Source organism: Delphinapterus leucas, chromosome 8 (genome assembly GCF_059928025.1).
Source record: "Delphinapterus leucas isolate spDelLeu-1000000601 "Yukka" chromosome 8, BTC_Dleu_Yukka2, whole genome shotgun sequence".
Classification (NCBI taxonomy): Eukaryota; Metazoa; Chordata; class Mammalia; order Artiodactyla; family Monodontidae; genus Delphinapterus; species Delphinapterus leucas.
In genome coordinates, this window is record NC_143136.1 from 59,887,553 (window position 1) to 59,901,753 (window position 14,201).

The window sequence follows — 14,201 nt, forward strand, 5'->3', positions numbered from 1 at the left end:
ATGCACAATTCCCTCTGCCCTACCTTTTAAGCCTGCATTATAAGTAGTTAAGGAATTAGATTTGACACATGTGGCATCCACAGTGAGGGATCATAAAGCAATGGCCCTGCCCCGTAAGGGCTGCCATTAGAAATGCAACCCCCCCCTGCCTTTAGCACTTCGGGCTTCCTACTGCTCTGGGGTAAAAGATGAAGCTCCTTAAAAAGGCCTTGCAAGGCTTTGCACACGCTGAGCCCAACTTAGGTCTCCAGCACACCTTGAAGCCTGCTCACCCTTGCTCTCTCTGCTCTTCCACAGTGAGCTTTCCACCGTCAGTTCTTCGTGCCGCCAAGGTTGTTTCCTCCTTAGAACATATTCTCTCCTCTCTCTGCTTAGTTAGCATTTTCCTCCTTCAGAGTTCAGGTCAACTGTTCCTGCACAGAAAACATTTCCTCACCTCAGATCAGGTTAAATCCTCTTACTACATGTTCTGGCAACCCCACATGCTTTCTTGGAAGTGATTTTATATTTGTTTGTTTGTTTATTTGATTACTCTTCTGTCTTTCCCAATAGGTGATAAGTTCTAGAGAACAGGGATCCTCTAGCTTTTCTCACATTGAATCCTGAGCTCCTAGAGGGCCTGGCACTCACTCATAAGCCCCTCAATCATTATTGGCTAATGAATGAATGAATAGAAAGATAACTAACAATATCAAACTAAGTCAAAGATTCTTCTCCAGTTTATAAGTCATTGATGCTGTGACCTGCCCATCGAATACATTCTTCTCCATGTAAGACACATAGAGAAAATTAAGATTATTTCACAGCAAGAGATGTAATACATTTTATTTTTATTTATTTATTTATTTTTTTGCGGTACACGGGCCTCTCACTGTTGTGGCCTCTCCCGTCGCGGAGCACAGGTTCCGGACGCGCAGGCTCAGCGGCCACGGCTCACGGGCCCAGCCGCTCCGCGGCACATGGGATCCTCCCGGACCGGGGCACGAACCCGTGTCCCCTGCATCGGCAGGCGGACTCCCAACCACTGCGCCACCAGGGAAGCCCAAGAGATGTAATACATTTTAGATTGACAGCAAAAAGAAAGCTATTCAAGGTAGGGGTTCATTTTTACAACACTGCATATTCTATGTTGATTTTTCAAAAAAAAATTATAAGTACAACTTGAAACCAGAATGACATTTAAGTTTCTCACACTGGTAGTTATTGATCCTCATTCATATTTCAGAGGAAATACCATTGAATTCAGGAGAAATCTATTTAACCTGCATGGCATTCAAAAATTGCTGGAAAAGCTTAGCTCCTGTACACTGTGCCAGTGACCTTGCTAAGCAGGTATGTGAAACACTTAAATGTATAATTTTCTACAGGTGCTTTTGGTAAAAACATTCTTTCTTCTTTCTTATATCTTCCAGCAAACCTCATTATCCTTCTTGTGACCCTGTAGGCATCTCATTTTCTCTTGGCTTGTTTGCAAGTTTTAAAATATGAACTGCATCTCCAGCTTCAGGAAGAGTTGTTTGGCTACTACTCTCCATTTTTACTGTGTGAATTCTTTTACTTCACCATCAGTACCTTGAATAATGGAGTTTAATGCATTTTCAAAGAAGCTAGACATAATTAAAAATCTCTTATCTTTATTAAGTAAAGCAATACTTACTCTCATTTGGAAGACCAAGGGGAATATACATGGGAGAATATGTATTAATTTTGAATAATGTGGAAACTATATTAAAATAAGGTCATAAGGGGTCAGTCACCATGGAGTTGGGGAAAAGAAGCTGTCATGTAGGATACCAGCTTTTAAGTAAGATAGGAGTAAGGAAGAGTAAACAAGAGCAAGGATGCCCAAGGGATAGGCTGTCAGCTTAATTTGTCAGCTTTTAAAATTTTCTAAGGAAAGGAGAACTACATAATGGTGGAAAATCATTATATATCATATAAGGGAAACTTTGCAGCTGACACTGAGGTCTATGAGATAGTAAAATGCTGAAAAATAATGACTTCAATAAAATTTATTCAGTGACTTTTTTTTATTCTCTAGTAAATCCTAGGCTTTGTGTCCGACTCTGGATGGGAGGCGTAACATCGCATAAAACACCATCCCTGTACCTGGGGACCTTGAATGATTACATAAATGAACACAGAAAGACATTGGCTGCCTTAGTGTTTCTCAAAGAGGCCTTTAACTGCGGATGTTAAAAGGGATTACAGGCACTTCTTTGGTGGCGCAGTGGTTAAGAATCCACCTGCTGATGCAGGGGACACGGGTTTGAGCCCTGGTCCGGGAAGATCCCACATGCCGCGGAGCAACTAAGCCCAAGTGCCGCAACTACTGAGCCCGCACGCCTAGAGCCTGCGCTCCGCAGCAAGAGAAGCCACTGCAGTGAGAAGCCTGTGCACTGCAACGAAGAGTAGCCCCCGCTCACTGCGACTAGAGAAAGCTGCACACAGCAACGAAGATGCAACACAGCCAAAAATAAATAAATAAATTTATAAAAGGGATTACAGCAGGACTTCTCAGAGCCTTGAATATGTTAATGAACACTGGGAATAATTTCTAAGGGGGTATATTATATTATCGTTCCCAAATTTTTGAAGATGTCATCTTGGTTTTGTGTTTTGCTCTGCAATTGTGCGTGTTTTGGGAGGAACAGCTTATGAACTTGTGAGGTTTCTTTTTAACATCTTTATTGGAGTATAATTGCTTTACAATGTTGTGTTAGTTTCTGCTGTACAACAAAGTGAATCAATCATATGTAGACATATATCCCCATATCTCCTCCCTCCTACCCTCCCTATCCCACCCCTCTTGGTTGTCACAAAGCACCAAGCTGATCTCCCCGTGCGATGCAGCTGCTTCCCACTAGCTATTTTACGTTTGGTAGTGTATATATGTCCATGCCACTCTCTCGCTTTGTCCCAGCTTACCCTTCCCCCTCCCTGTGTCCTCAAGTCCATTCTCTACTGAACTTGTGAGATTATAGCCTGGAATACACTCTGGAAAATGCTGACATTAAAAAACAGACATGGGTCTGGAAATTAAATAATTTTGGAAAATTTTTCATCAAATAGTATACGAATTGCTTAAATCACTGAGAAATTGTGTAGGACCCATAACAGGCAGCTCTAAAATCTCGTGCCTCTTCATAGCAGCAGTATTCCTAATAGCTGAAAAGTGGCAACCACCCAAATGTCCATTAATTGATAAATGGGCGAACAACATGTTGTATATCCATATCATGGAATATTATTCAGCTATAAAAAGGAATGGAGTACTGATACCTGCTACAATGTGGATGGACCTTGAAGACATTACGCTAAGTGAAATAAACCAGACACAAAAGTCTCCATATTATATGATTCCATTTAAACAAAATGTCCAGAATAGGTAAATCCACAGAGACAGAAAGCAGATTAATGGTTTCCAAGGACTGGTGGGAGATGAAAATGAGGAGTGGCTGCTAATGGGTATGGGGTTTATTTAAGGGATAAGGAGAACATTCTGGAATTACATAGTGATGATGGTTGAACAATCTTATGAATATATTAAAAACCACCAAACTGTACACTTTTTAAAAAGGTGACTTTTAGAGTATGTGAATTTTATTTCAATTAAATCCAGGATCCCATCATACCAGATGGTTATCTCTCCCATATTATAGGAATTGAGAACAACACACCTTTTCTTGTCACAATTATATTTAATGAAGATAGTAGCTGTTATTTACAGAAGATATACATACATACAATTCCTACACATTAAATGTAGCCTAATTGTGAAAACAGGAAAAAATGTACTCCAAAATTACATACTAAATAAAATAAATAAAAAGTAATTATTTGGCACAATATCTATCATGTAGCAAATAAATAACTCTATACCATTGATTGAATGAACTATTTACAATCTATTTGAAAGTGCAAAACAATTGCTGAAAATTAAGATATCTGTGATAACATTTAAGTCCAGAAAATATGTGGGTTTTTTTTAAATCAGTAACAATAATTAGCCAATAGTAAAGGTTTTTTTTAATGCCCAGGAAAATAATTTTGAAAAATGTTTTCTGAATATTGTGCTCTTTTGAAGTGTCTTTTTTTTTTTTATTTTAATCTTAACGCTAGCAATTTTAAGAACCTTGGAGTTTCTCAGTGGAATTCTTATATATGTACTCCTGATTTGTAAGTTTAAAAAAGTTACATTGTAAACATAAATATTATTCTATATGTCATTCAGAAATTACAGACCAGTCCTCCCTAAATTACATAAGCAGCCAGAATGTTTTGTAGTAATGTGGTCAGGTGCAGTTCCTTCAGAGGTAAAACTATGAAGATGGAAGAATACAGTCTCTAATTTGGAGTTACACGGATTCCTCAACCCCTTCCAAAAACTCCATGCTCAAATCAAAATGTTGAGTGAGAAATTATGAAGCTATACCACCAATGATGCAGGCAAATAAATACCATTTGTAGCACATCTCATCCTGTAAACACTCCTAGAAAAATATATCAGCTTGATACTTCTCTTGACAATGATATTTCTACCATACTCTTCATGTGGGTCTTATTTTATGTTTCAGCAAAGAAGATGGCACAACTGGAAATAAAATACGGTGACTACAAACGGGGGATTCCTAAGCTAGTGTGTGCAAGCTGTGTGCAAGTCAAAGAATTTCTTCTTTTGTCATGACGCTGGTAAGCTGAATGCAGCACTGAGATGTCTCAGGATGGGTTTTTGCTTGTTTTATAGAGTTCTCTAGTGACAATACAGTGAGTACTAGCATACATGGCATTTTTGAAAGATTGTGGACTGGACGCAAACCGTTGTTCTGAGCACTTTAAATGTCTATGGTCGACGAGGCTCTAATCTGTGTGACATCTGTGATAAAGTTCTCTGGTTGTCAATCACATTTAATTGTCGTACATAACTCCGGACATCCTGATGGTTTTTATTAGCCTGAGCTGCATCAGGATCTGTTGAAAGAGAAAAGAGCAGGATTAGCATTGCATAATATATGGATATAAGATACAGCCTTACTTACTCCAGCTTTTACATTTATCATAAATTCCTGGGTTCCATCAAGACCTTTCAACATGTTATATTCATTGAAATGTTTCTACTTGGATGTTCCATCTCCTCCCTCCCACCCTATTCTTCCCTGGAATCACATATTTTGATCATTTTCCTTTGCATTACATATTGTAAAAAAAAAAAAAAAAACACCAAATAAAAGTGAAAGCATCGCCTGACAGCCCTGGTTGTACATTAAAATTGTTTGCCCTTGCCATCCCACCTGTGTCTCACACTCCCTTTGATCCAGATGAGGACTAATGGCATAGTTTTCATTAGCTCCTAACAAAAGCACTTAACACCTGGGCTGAACTGAAGCAAGCAAGTGTGAGACTAGTAAGTCCAACTCCCCTCATTACTTGCATACAATATACAGCATTATTGCATAGATTGTGTGTTCTTAGAGACTGTCCATACTCAGAAAAAAAAAAAGAAAAATCAACTCGGGCTGAAGGCATGACTTGTGCCCGACCTTCAATTCTCCGATGCTGTTTGTTCTGAAATCCCAATTACTATTCTATTCTCATCCACTCCCCAAAGCACTCGAGCAGCAGAGCTATCTGAAGTTAACCAATTTCCCTAAAACTAGGCTGAAAGAAGAATCAAAGGCTCAGATCCCTACACAGAGAATAGACATGAATGAGGAAGGCCATTCGACAGTGGTGAACTGGAAACACAGTTCCCTTCAGAAGTGACTACGCAGCTCTTGCATGCTGACGCCATGTGGGGATCTGCACCCTGAGTTGCTGGATCTTCCTTTTTTTTCTAGAGAAATGAGGAATCTGGATTTCTTCTCTGGGAATTCTTCCATTTTTGAATGGTGACATTATTTCACAATAAAAGGGAAAAAAAGCTCCGTTTCGATCCAACACCTTGGCCATGGTCCCTGGATGGCCTCTGCCCTGTGGATCCCTGGTGTGGGACACTGGGAGTGGCCAAGCCAGCCTGGACTCTGGACCAGTGTTCTTTCCGCCATAGCACACTGCCTTCTGCAGTCCATCTGTTCTCTTTAGATCCACACACCACTCCCAAAGACAATTAGAATGCCATCTGCATGAGGGGCGAAGGGGGAGTGCTGCAGGTCTGAACACAGAAAAGCAGAGAAAAGATACAAAGGCCCCCACTTGCTCTAAGAAGAAACTCATCAGTATAATTATCACATATAAATAATACCACAGTGTTTAATTCCCTCGCTTGTCACTGGCAGTGTACTCTACATTTACAATATACTGTAATTACACTGTACATATTCCCACAATGTTTATGAATCTATTCTTACAGCTTTATCTATAGATTTTTGACTTCGGAGCTAAGCAGCTGTTGTTTACCAGCAGTTACTGATAACTTCAACAAATGCAGTGGAGATTTGTATATATAAAATTTCCCCCCATGTCTCTAGGAGATATAGGAGAATGTAGGATTTACTTCCGAAGAAGTTTATAGAACAAAATATATTCTATCTTGGTTCTTCTCTGGTTCTTGGACCTCATGGAGAACCTTCTCAAGGCTTTGAACCCTCTTAGGCACACAGCATTTGTGTTTAATTTCAGGAATTTCCTAGAACCCCCTGAAGGGCCATGGATTCTAGGTTATAAACCTTTGTTGTGTAGACTGGCATCACTTATATATTCTCATACTCACTTGTATAACTGCCTTATGATCGTGTCTTTATACATATAGTAAATCACTAGATGAAGAGATATGAGAGACTTTAATTCTGGCAGAATCCACATAAGATCGGTTGATGAGGTGCAAGCCTGCACCTTTTGGAAGGAAGAGGAGGCATAATCATTTGAATCAAGTTTTTAAAGACCTTGCTCCCCAAGTCAAGACTATTTTTCCTAGATTTCCCCCCCCGGGCATTAAAAAATGAATGTTTAGCAGTTCTGGTATCCTGTGTTAGCAGACCCTCGCTTTGGGCCAGTCCTGTGCTAGGAAGAGCAAAGATAGCTCTGATGAATAAAACAAGAAGCTTTTAGTCTCTGGGCACTAGGTTTATTGGAGGGGATGGTACTGGTAGCCTCGAAGTCATGTCCATGTCAAATTATCACGTTAAGTTAATGAGCCCAATGACTTCAATGACTCATACAATGAAGTTATTAGTACAAAACTTTATAGGGGCTACCTTCTCACTCCCAGACCAGCTGGAGGGAACCAAAGCTCCAGCCCCTGCCCAAAGTCCCAGTCCAGAGGAGACAGTAGCACTGGCCTGGCAGGGTGATCTGCTGTGATGATGCAACTTAACTCCCAACAGTTTAAACTTGCTATTTATTATTAGCGACGCTTTTATATTAAAGCATTGTATTATACCAGTTTTTGTACAGATTTAAGAAAAGCACCTTAATTCACCTAGAAATTCTAGAAATATAATATGAATTCCTGCTGTGGGACCTTTTACACATGTGCTTATAGACACTGATGCCATGCCTTCTCGCAACACCCCAAGAGACAATAAATATTGTCTTTCCCAGTTTATAAACGACAGAATGAGTCATTACGAGTTGATGTGAGTTTCTCAACATGAAGCAGTGAGTCATAAAGAGAGTTGGTTAGAGTCAGGATTTGTTGGCAATCATGCCTTAGCTGTCTATCCACTCTGTTAAGAGCAGATGAATTCTCTAAGTTCATTCATAAAATAATATTCTTATGGTTATTTTAAATGCAAGGCCCCTATCCCATGGGATTCGTGGTCCAAAGGGTCTCTGACACCATCAAATATTGTCCAGACTTCTAGAATGTCTCAGTAGCCTCACTGAAAAGGACTTAGCCACCAAGATCCATATTGCAGCGGCATTAACTTACTGAAGGGTTGGCTCCTGCAGTATCTCACCGTTCTGGCAGTATTTGCAATCATGCGCTAAAAAGAATAAAAAGAAAAACTGAAATGCAGGTAAACTTAGTGTAGAATCCAAAAAAGAAACAAACCATTATTTATTTCAGCAATACCTGGGACCACGAGAAACAGCAGGTTCTGAGATGTGGATTATCTGGAGGCAGCTGGTTGATGTATAACCTGTTTAATCACTTGAAAGAGGCACCCACCCCCGCATGCCCCCCTCCCACACATACAAGGTATTTGTCAGGTGAGGAATACTAGTGGCATAACTCTCCTCTAATTGCTTGTTCCTCAAGATGTAAAAAGCAGGCTGTCGTTCCTGAGAAATGGACCTTACTCCTCAGGACTCGTTTTTACCATCCTTTCCTGAGGTCACTGTGAATTTGCAAGAGAATTTGTAACTATTCTAGATCTGGAGAATGGTTAGCTTGTCAAGTTCCTCACAGTAAACAGGACTCAATAATGAGGTGTTCGATGATATTCATGGAACAATCATAGATATTCTATGGCCACATTTTTCCTATACACTATGCATGATTAACCTTTCTCATCTTCCAGCAAAAGTGTGTGTTTTAATGTTCACCTTAATTATGTGATTCCTTCCCTCCTTCCTTCTTCATCCTTCCTGATTATAACACTAACATGCATATTTTAGAATATCGTTTCAGACAGTAACTTCAGTTATATTTTGGTACATTTCCTTCTAATACTTTAAAAAATACATAAGCATGTTTTTCAAAAAACGGAAGTCATAACATACATGTTTGTTTTGATCTGAATCTTTTCATATGGCATTATGACTCTTTTCCATGCCATTTGCATTTTAAAATCCTTTTTAAATAAGCAGGTATTCAGTCACGTGGATGGATCATAATTTATTTAACCTTTTAATTTTGTCATTAAGCGATCTCAATTTCTAAGTTTTGGTTGCCATAAAAACTTATAAGGAAACCTTTTGAACTGTGCTCAACTTAGTTAAAAACAAGAAAAGAAAGAAAGAAAGAAATGAAGGACAAGAAACGTAAGGAAAAATATCAGTGAGACTGAAGCACTGTTTCTGAGTCACCATGTACATTTCTTGCTCGTGGTATTTTAAGGGTAACTGTGTAACCTCTCAGGACATGGGGACCCCCAGTCTCTGTGTAACATCTCAGGACACTTTTGCTCTCAAGGCGGTCCCGCAGAGATGGTGGATTAATTCTAACACTAGCAGAAAATGTGTTAAGGCTCCAGCTAGGAAAAGAGACTTTCTAATCTCTGAGTGGCTATTTAATTCCAGTCCTTGCTTTTTTCTCTCCTGGAACCTTGGCTTGCCAAAATATAGAAAATGGCTCTGAGAAAACTGATGCAGTGTTAAAAAAAAAAAAAATCAACTTATTTGGCAGGGAAATTTTTTCGTAGAAGAGTTGGAACTTTACAAATATGTACAGGTGAACATTCATAATACCTCACTAAATACTACTGCTCTGAGGCCTGTGGCATGCACCAAGTGACATCTGTCTGCACTGGGTAATTTCTCATATACAAAGAGGCACTTGGAAAAGTTAGAATTTCACTTTCATAAAGGTTCCTGCAAACCAGGACGTCCGGTGATCAGCATGAGAAATATATTACAAATACCTCCAAGAAAATGTAACATACAATGTATAATTAGCCTCTGATATATGGAGCCCTGAAATAAACAGTAACTACGATAATTTTCCTGCTAATTTACTTTAAGTTGTTTTTTCACTTCTCCAAGGGCTTTGCATTTGAAGGGCACAAGTATATTCCATGTAGAATTATTGTAATTCTTCAGATATTGAATGGAGTGTAATTACTGAAAACCCTGGGAAATGCTGCCAGTGTGCCCCTCCAAAGAATAATAAAACAATTAGCAGGGGTCAGAAACCTCTTCCTATACCATTTTGTAGGGAGTAATTGTTCTGCTTTTCAGTTTTGAAAGCTAAAACATTTCATTCTGACTTTGGTTTTGGACTGCTCTTTACAGCTATACTCTGAGGCTTCATAATTTTTAGTTCATTATGTAGTTTAAAACGTGAGAACAATTGTTTAAATCAGTAATTTCCAGCTCTGGAGTTCATTCTACCTTTCTAAATCTTTGATTAATTTTAACAGTGGTTTTAATTTTGACGTATCCCTTTTAATTGTACTCAAAGATAACTTCAGTTTAACTTTGCAATCCAAATCTGGCTTTGCAATGAGGCCCATTCTTTCCCTTTGAGGTGGCTACACAATAATGTAATATGTAAACCCTTAGTAACAGCACCCGGACTCTACTAGCACTGCTGGTCAGTGCAGTTACAGAATGCTTTCACAAGGCCAAAGAAGGGTTAACTTGTTATTTCTAACCCCACCCTCTTTTGCACCCACTGACACGTGCAATATTTAATATGCTGCTAACAGCTACAAGGTGCTTTCCTGGGGCTGCAGAAGGAGACTTCAGAAGGCCCCTTCTTCGTTTGTCTCCAGGGGCCTAAGGCCATCAAAGCCTGCCTACAAATAATGGCTCCCCACTGTTTAAAGGCATCAGCAACGAGGAGCTCATCACCTCCAAGGACAGCCCCTTGCAGTTTTAGACATGTATGACTACTGGACATTTCTTTATCATTTTGAGTCCAAGTCCCTTTTTTTTTCCCACATCGTTATTGAAGTATAATTGCTTTACAATGTTGTGTTAGTTTCTGCTGTACAACAAAGTGAATCAGCTATATGTATACATATATCCCCATATCCCCTCCCTCTTGTGCCTCCCTCCCACCCTCCCTATACCCCTTTGCTTTTCACCCCACTAATCCTAGCTCTGAGCTCTGGAGCCACAACACGTGTTTAGTTCCGCTTTAAGGGGACAGTTCTTTAAATACTTGAAGGCAGCTATCACGGACATCTCTTCACCCCCAAGTCTTTTCTGGTTCAGCCTAAATTTTCCCACTTTCTTCAACAGTTTCTCATAAGTTTCAGGTATCTTGTGGATAGTGACTAGCGCGGTGCCCTACCCTAAGCAAATCACAGAATGCAGAAGAAACATGATTTTCCTTCCTCGATCTAGATGATGCTACACATCGAAGTCCACGATTTAAAAAAAGCCACACTGCTGACATCTGAACTTAAAGTGAATTAAACCTCTCAGCCCTCTTCACTGAGCTTCCTCCTCTATAGATGTGCAGATGGTTTCTTGGACCAAAGTGGAGGGTTTTGCATTTATCTCCACTAAAAGCCATCCGGTTAGTCTTTCTATTCTTCTGCAGGCTTAAGCCTCACATGTCATTTCTGACAGCAGATGACTGTTTATTCATTGCTGTTCCCAGGGAAGGTTGGCAGAAACTAAGGTTAAAAGACATAGGCTTTATTATCCAACTGCCACAGCAGGGATGAAGCCAAAAGTTATACCCTAGGCTTTGTGGCGCTGCCAGAGCACGCTGGCCTGCCTGGAGCAGACCAGGCAACTTTCCTACCAAGCCAGGCCAGTGGGAAAATACCTGATCACTCCAAAGCAGAGCTTCTCATCTTTTTTCTTTTCCTATCCCAGCAAACCTGAGGTTATGGCACACTCCTGTTAGTAACTGGCTTGTTAAAACAGTGATTTGTAATTCAGGGGCAAAGTGAGGGGAATGTGTTCCTTTAGAAGGCGCCTGAATCAGTGCAGGTGGGCAGTGTGAGCCCCTCTTCACACCTGACCTGACTCTGATAGAGCCCCACCCCCTGCTGGGAAGCCCCACCTTAGGGTCTGCTCGTCAGCCTGCCCTGGAGGATGCTAGCCGAGAAAGCGGTCCAGTCAGAATGCCAGGCTTCCCCTTGGGAATCCACATCCCAGATTTCCCACAGCCACCACTTGCCCTGGGACTAATTCAAAGTACAGGTTTTCAGAGCTTCTTTGCAAGAATTAATATGCTCATACAGTTTTTCACCTACAGGGCTGAGAAGCGGACCCAACTGAAAGCTGAATCTCCCTCTGGACGTGAACTCACATGGGGAAGCTCAGAAAGGAAAAATAAGGTAGCAAGAGAAGGCGTCTGTAACTACCCTCAGGTATTTATTTCTTCTTTTTCTTCAGTGTTTATGTATTTATTTGGAAGTAATTTCAAACTTCCAGAAAATTTGCAAGAGGAGTCCAAAGAACTCGCATACAACCTGGTGAATGATTCTTAACAAGAACAGCCATTTTAAGGGCACTTCCCAGGCGTCGGGCCTGTCCTGTTCGGCAGCTCACCGGCACAGCTGACCAATGGTGAGAGTCTGATCTGGATGAAGGCGTAGACAGTGCATGCCCAAGGACACTGTGTCAGGTATTTATTTCTTTATCAAGCTGAAGACAGAGCGACTCAGAAGCTGATGTCCTGCCTGGGGCCTGAGTTGCAGAGTGACCGGCACAAAGATGCTGTCCAGAGAGGGAGTGGCCAGCTGTACGCACTTGAGTCTGGCCCAGGAGAGAGGCCCTGAGGCTGTGGTCCCAAACACAAATCTCCCTCAAGCTCGGATGCAAGTAATTCCTTCCCCTTGAATCCAGTGAGGGGTCAGAGGGGGCTCTTCTCAGATGGGGTCCTCGGGGCCCAGGCCTCCCCATTTACCTTCTGTGGCACCCTCCCCTCGGGGGCAGGCTGGCCACCTTACACCTTCACTCCTATCCAGATGGTCGATGCCCCACCAGGCCTCCCCAGCCGTCTCTGGCTTTTCTGGCCAGCTCTGTATAGACTCTTGTGCCCCGTCTAAGCTCTCCTGTCCCTGAAGGGGAGTGGACTTTCATGTGTATTTTTCAAGTTCAGGCCAGCAGGCCCTCCAGGCAACACCACCGTGCACTGTTCTTCTCCCAACCTCCTACGCACAGCCAGCTGCCAGACGAGCCTGTCTCTTCTTAGGCCACGCTCGCTCTCTGCTCCAAGTCCCTTGAGAAGGTGCTCCCAGATGTCAGGCATCTTCTAAACGCCTGCCCTCAGACGTTTTTGTCTTTCCTTCTGTTGCCCCTTGAGATCTTTGTCCTCCTTGTTCTTAATGTTTGTAAATTGCTTTTTCTTTTCTTCTTTCTGCCCCTACTCATTGGACTCTGCCCCCATCCATATGCCTGTCAAATCTAGGATCTCAGTCAACTACTCCTTGCTTACCATGTGTAAAACCACATTCACACCATTCTGTTTATTTCACTCAGACCCTCATATATTTGGGACAAGAATTTTTTTCCACTTGTATATCCAGAAATATATTTGTCTCTCACCTGCAAAGACTGTGCCCATGACAGCAACCAAGTGGAATTAAAGGCAAGGTGAGGACCAGAGATAAAGGATAAAAGGGCCCAGGAGCTGAGCCAGTCTTCACCGTATCCCTGAGGAAGAACCCCGGCCCCTCTTCTGGCCTATGGATCTTTAATATCCAGGAGGTGAGTGACATACAGATACAAGCATGTAACAGGCATGATGCTCATGGTATATTGTACGTACAATGGCCATGGGGACATGGCAGCTCAGGTGTCTGTGCAGGAGCTTGCAAAATATTGTGCGTCTCTGAACGCAGGGAAGGACACTGAAGCACTGACACAATTAGCACTACAGGGAGGCGGGTGGACAGAGGAACAGAAAGCTAAGGGAGCCATTTTGCGTAAGGTATCGGTAACATAAAATGCTTGGGACATTCTGCTTAATCAGATTTTCTGATAAAATAGAAAATGCTTTTGGATTAAATCTTTGTTACATAAATTCCTTTATAAATGCTTTAGTGTACTGTCCTATCTCACTAAGTCCAACACCGGAATATAATTGGGTTATTCTTTTACTCAACAAATACTTTTACTCAAGTATTTCTTGCATACTTATGATATGCCAGACACCTTTTTGGGTGCTAGAGAAACCAAACGGATAAGATACTTGGTCTAGGACATTTACATTCTAGTGGAGAAGACAGGCAATGAAGAGGCAATAAAGATCATCTTAGAATGTGAAACCAGCTGTCAAAGCAAGGTTATCTGTTGAGATCCAGCTGTCTGGCGAGGTGTGGATGGTAGAAGAATATTTGAAGGATGGTCAGGGAAGACTGCTCGGATGAGGGACACATGAGCTGAGACCTGAATGATGTGAAAGTGTCGGAGTGGTGAAGACTGAAGGAAGACAATTTTGGGCAAAGGTAACAGCTAGTGCAAAGGCCCTGAGGCAGAAAGGAAAAGAAAGAAGGTTGGTCTCACCAACTTGGACTGAATACAGTGTAGATGAAGTGTGAGATGAGGCTGGATGGGGACTCAGGGTAACAAGTCTGGATTTGATTATATTTAACATGGTTTTATTTTCCTCTGATACAGGAAGTTACCTCTCT

General features: G+C 41.3%; 1 protein-coding gene across 1 annotated transcript in view; it reads right to left on the minus strand.

The window, feature by feature from the left end:
• Positions 1-2,991: 2,991 nt before the first annotated feature.
• RAPGEF4 (Rap guanine nucleotide exchange factor 4) overlaps positions 2,992-14,201 on the minus strand; it is a 141,299-nt gene continuing 130,089 nt past the window's right edge. The window contains exons 26-27 of the mRNA XM_022570050.2: positions 7,871-7,925; positions 2,992-4,971 (exon numbers count right to left, since the gene is read on the minus strand). Coding sequence (XP_022425758.1) covers positions 4,844-4,971; positions 7,871-7,925 — 183 coding nt within the window. The 3' untranslated portion in view covers positions 2,992-4,843. The remainder of the gene's footprint in view (positions 4,972-7,870; positions 7,926-14,201) is intronic.